At 27.7% G+C, this 3,922-nt stretch overlaps 1 protein-coding gene across 1 annotated transcript; it reads right to left on the bottom strand.

Annotated features, from left to right (window-relative positions):
* Window positions 1-1,675: 1,675 nt before the first annotated feature.
* LOC120074562 (protein TERMINAL FLOWER 1-like) lies at window positions 1,676-3,443 on the bottom strand. Its single transcript, XM_039027720.2, has 4 exons — window positions 3,060-3,443; window positions 2,879-2,940; window positions 2,329-2,369; window positions 1,676-2,234 (listed from the first exon to the last, which is right to left on the bottom strand). Exons 1-4 carry the CDS (start codon window positions 3,261-3,263, stop codon window positions 2,017-2,019), a joined length of 525 nt encoding a protein of 174 aa, XP_038883648.1. The 5' UTR covers window positions 3,264-3,443; the 3' UTR covers window positions 1,676-2,016.
* Window positions 3,444-3,922: the final 479 nt, after the last annotated feature.

Raw genomic sequence — 3,922 nt, 5'->3', positions numbered from 1 at the left:
AACTATTTTTTTTTTTTAACCTGAAACAGCTTTTCTTCTCTCTCTCAGTTTCTCTCCCTTATGAAGCAAAATACATGTTAAAAGGGTTTTTCTTTTGGAATTTAAAACCTTTATTCTTTGGGGGAAAAAACACATGTCAAAATTTTGTACATAATTAGCTATATTGTTACCTTGTTAAAGTCCTGTCTTGAATCTTGATATTCCCAATTTCTCTGCAAAATAACTTTCCCAAGAGGTAAAACAAGAGTAATTATGAAATTACCCTTTTACTTAAGTATAATGTTTGAGAGTGATAATTTTGAATTGGCCAAATTATTTTTGTTGGATTCAAAATCATTCTCACACATATATTATTTAATCCTTCAAAATTAATTGAAATATTTTATTTTACATATTTTAAATGTGATTTGCATGCAATCAAAATTGATTTTGAATGATTTTTTTTAAACAAATGTACAAGAGGTAGACGAGATCAGTAAGCGCACCCAAATATCTCAATTAAGTTGATACATCCTTAGCGCCCTCATCATACTCCCAAAAATCAAAAGTAGTGTACATATTAATCATTAAAAAGAAATAGTACAGAGAAGAGAGTAGGAGATAAGCTTGAAAAGTACAGAAATACAGACAGAGATAAGCTAGAGAAAAGTCATCCAATTGAGAACAATAATAGATGTACCATAACTACAACAAAGATTGGGTTTAGTACACCAAAGGACGTCTAAATACATAATATCTTCCCATAGTATATAGACTTGCCATCATTTTGAAATGTTCAATCATTTCGCTCCAACTCGAGACACCAAAGCGTTGCACCAATTAAATTACATTAGTAGAGTTCATTTTTAATAGTCCATCCAAAGAAGAAGATGTATTAGATACACACGATTAATGAACCACATAAATTTATATGTCGATTCTCTATTGGTTAAGTTTTTACAAATCATTTGTTAACTTATTTTATACTTCACGTGAGCTAAATTTTAAGGAAATATCGACCATATTAACCTTTTCCAACCATTTAGAAACTTAATTAAAATGTGAAAAAAAAATTAGTGTAAAGGAATTTATGGGGGTTGCAAGTTTGAATATAATATAGCTTTGTCGTCTTGCTGATATTGTATTATATGAAACTCACTTCTTTATAAATATTTTATTTATAATCATTATTGGACTCCAAGTCAGCCATGATGTTTTACTTCACACTAATTAGTTTTATAATGTTTGTTAATTATGAAAAATTCCGAACTTCACATTAAATATATTATATGATAAATGTTGTAGCTTAACCAACTGTATACATAATAAAAAAACTGAAATTTATGATGTATATTATTGGTTAATTTAAAGAGTATAATCATTGTCTTGGATTAATAATAGTTAGAATTATGTACATTAATGATAAGTATATAAAATAACTTGTATTAATTATATCCATAGATAAAAAAGAATGTCCATCCATGGTTATATATTACAAAAATAGTGAATTAATTGATGAATTTATTTTTAAGATATTCGATAAAATTGGAATGATACCAGATAGTCTCTATCAAAGGTATATTGATATGTCATTTTTCTCCACGAAAATGAGAGAAAATTGGAAAAAAAAAAAATCTCTATATAAATTAATAATAACGATTCTCTGTTCTTGTCTTGATCCCTACCCATCAATCTCTTTTTTTAATAAAAAGTTCAAACAATTTTTATTACATCAATAATAATTCATACAAGCTGATTGGTTAAAAAAACACAAACACTAGAAAATTAAAAATACAACCTTTCTTACAACAATTAACACAACCACAAGTACACTAGAAAAGGGCTCTTTTTTTGGGTTTTATGCAATAATAATATTGATCAGTGAATGTTATATAAATTAAGAGACCCAGAAGAAGATCATTTCTAAAATCAACTAATTAATGAGGAAGATGAAAGGTCTTGAAATATGAATTTTCTTTAAATTAAAATGGTGAAGAAATTAAGAGAAAATTTAGCATTAATTAATTAATGATAATTCTATCGCCTCCTTGCAGCAGTTTCTCTTTGTGCATTGAAATAAACAGCAGCCACAGGAAGACCCAAATCATTCTCACCCGAAAATCTTCGAGTATTGAAACGATCCCTCGAAGAAGGAGTGTTCACCGAACGACGTCGTTTTTGCTTAAACAGAACAAACACAAACCTGTGGATTCCTATTGTTGGCTTTGGAATTTCATAGCTCATTTCTTCTTTTCCTGTCTCATCACCCAAAATTTTAAAATTCAAATACAGTTTTATTATTATTATTCTTGTTTAATATAAAAAGTAGCTAATGGAAGTAACCTATACCAAAAGTAGCATCAGTAGTTCCTGGAATGTCAGTCACCAACCTGAAAAAGAGATCCAAATAAAGGCCAAAAATTAGGTAACCATCTCGGACTTGTTGATAAAAATTCCCCCTTTCTTTTCTTTTTTCTTTTTTTTTTTTTTTTTTTGTACGAATTCTTTTTTTTTTTTCCTAAATAAAATTAAACCCTAGAGAAATAAGTTATTTTTGGTAATGGGTTTTCAATTTTGCATCTGTTAAATGGAAAAAAAAAAAAAAAAACATATATATTTTTAAGCATTTAGAAAATCATACTAAATAGACTCTAAATTTATCTAGAGAGAAACTGTTATTTTGGTAATGAGTTTTCAATTTTCCATCTTTTAAATAGAAAAATATTTTCAAGGCATTTAGAAAATCATTCCAAATTAGAATCTCAAAATTATCCCTAGGAAAGAAATTGCTATTTTGGAAATGGGTTATCTTCAAAGTTTATATTTTTTCAACTCTAGAGCTCAAGAGTTTGAAATAAATAAAAAGTTCTAATTTTAGCACTACTATTGTTGAAATTACCAGTGAAGGTGTTCTCTCATGTATGGATCACTAGGGCCAGGAACATCAGGGTCAACCATAACCTAACCCAAAAAAAAAAACATACATACATATATATATATATATATCAAATATCAAATTTAAAAGGAAAAAAAAAAAGAGAGAGAGAGAGAAAGAAACCAATAATTAATTTAGTTTTTACCAGAGTGAACAAGGATCTCATGTCTTCTCCTTGAATACGAACCCTAGGTTTGAAGGTAAGTGAAGAAGGGAAGAATTCATGGCCATTGAGAACTTGCTTGTTGCTGAAACTGACTGACATTTTAATGGTTGGGACGAAGGGATCCACAACATCTCCAATTACTCTTCCAAGAACAAGAGGCTGTTCTGCTATTTTTCTTGCCATTACAGAGAGAACAGCACACAAAAAACAAAGAAAGACTCTTTCTTTTTTTCCCTTTTTTCGTTAATTTTTGTTTGATGTTAGAAAAGACACTTTCTTTATGTCTAAAGTGGTTTCCAAGAAGACCCCTTTATTTATAACTTCTTAACTAAACTAGAAAATTTTACTTTTTCATACAACTCTGCCAGTGCCAATTATATCATACACATATATATACACAGACATAAAGAAATAAGAAAAATTATTTACACAGACATAATAGAAAAAGTTATAACTTGTTTTCTATTTTATATATAGGGGATTTTCAAAAATAAGAAAAATTATTTACACAAAATAGTAAAATATAACAAAATTTTAATACTTTTGATAGAAAATGAAAGAGGTTAATGAAAGTCTATCAATGTCTATCAGTGATAGAAACTAATAGAAGTTTATCTGTGTCTATCAATGTTTTTTTTTCTATTTCTATAAATAATCTGACATTTTTTTTCTATATGCGAAATTATTTCATATATATATATATATATATATATATTACCCTTTTAGGCCCATGTTTGACATGCGATAGCCTAACATATAATTTGAGACTTTATACCAAATTGTAAGTTAATTTTAAAACATTGACAAATCGGTTTACTAAAGCTTCTTGATTTTATTAAAAG

The sequence above is a fragment of the Benincasa hispida genome, chromosome 3 (genome assembly GCF_027475165.1).
Source record: "Benincasa hispida cultivar pf3 chromosome 3, pf3_genome.v1.1, whole genome shotgun sequence".
Taxonomy (NCBI): domain Eukaryota; kingdom Viridiplantae; phylum Streptophyta; class Magnoliopsida; order Cucurbitales; family Cucurbitaceae; genus Benincasa; species Benincasa hispida.
Note: the sequence above shows the minus strand (reverse complement) of the source record. Positions and strands in the feature narration are given on the sequence as shown.

Excerpts from the sequence above, each read along its gene's own strand:
- LOC120074562 (XM_039027720.2), bottom strand. The coding sequence starts at position 3,263 with ATGGCAAGAAAAATAGCAGAACAGCCTCTTGTTCTTGGAAGAGTAATT. Across the intron at positions 2,941-3,059 it reads TGAGATCCTTGTTCACTCTG|GTTATGGTTGACCCTGATGT; the intron begins GTAAAAACTAAA and ends TTTTTGGGTTAG. Across the intron at positions 2,370-2,878 it reads ATGAGAGAACACCTTCACTG|GTTGGTGACTGACATTCCAG; the intron begins GTAATTTCAACA and ends TCTCTTTTTCAG.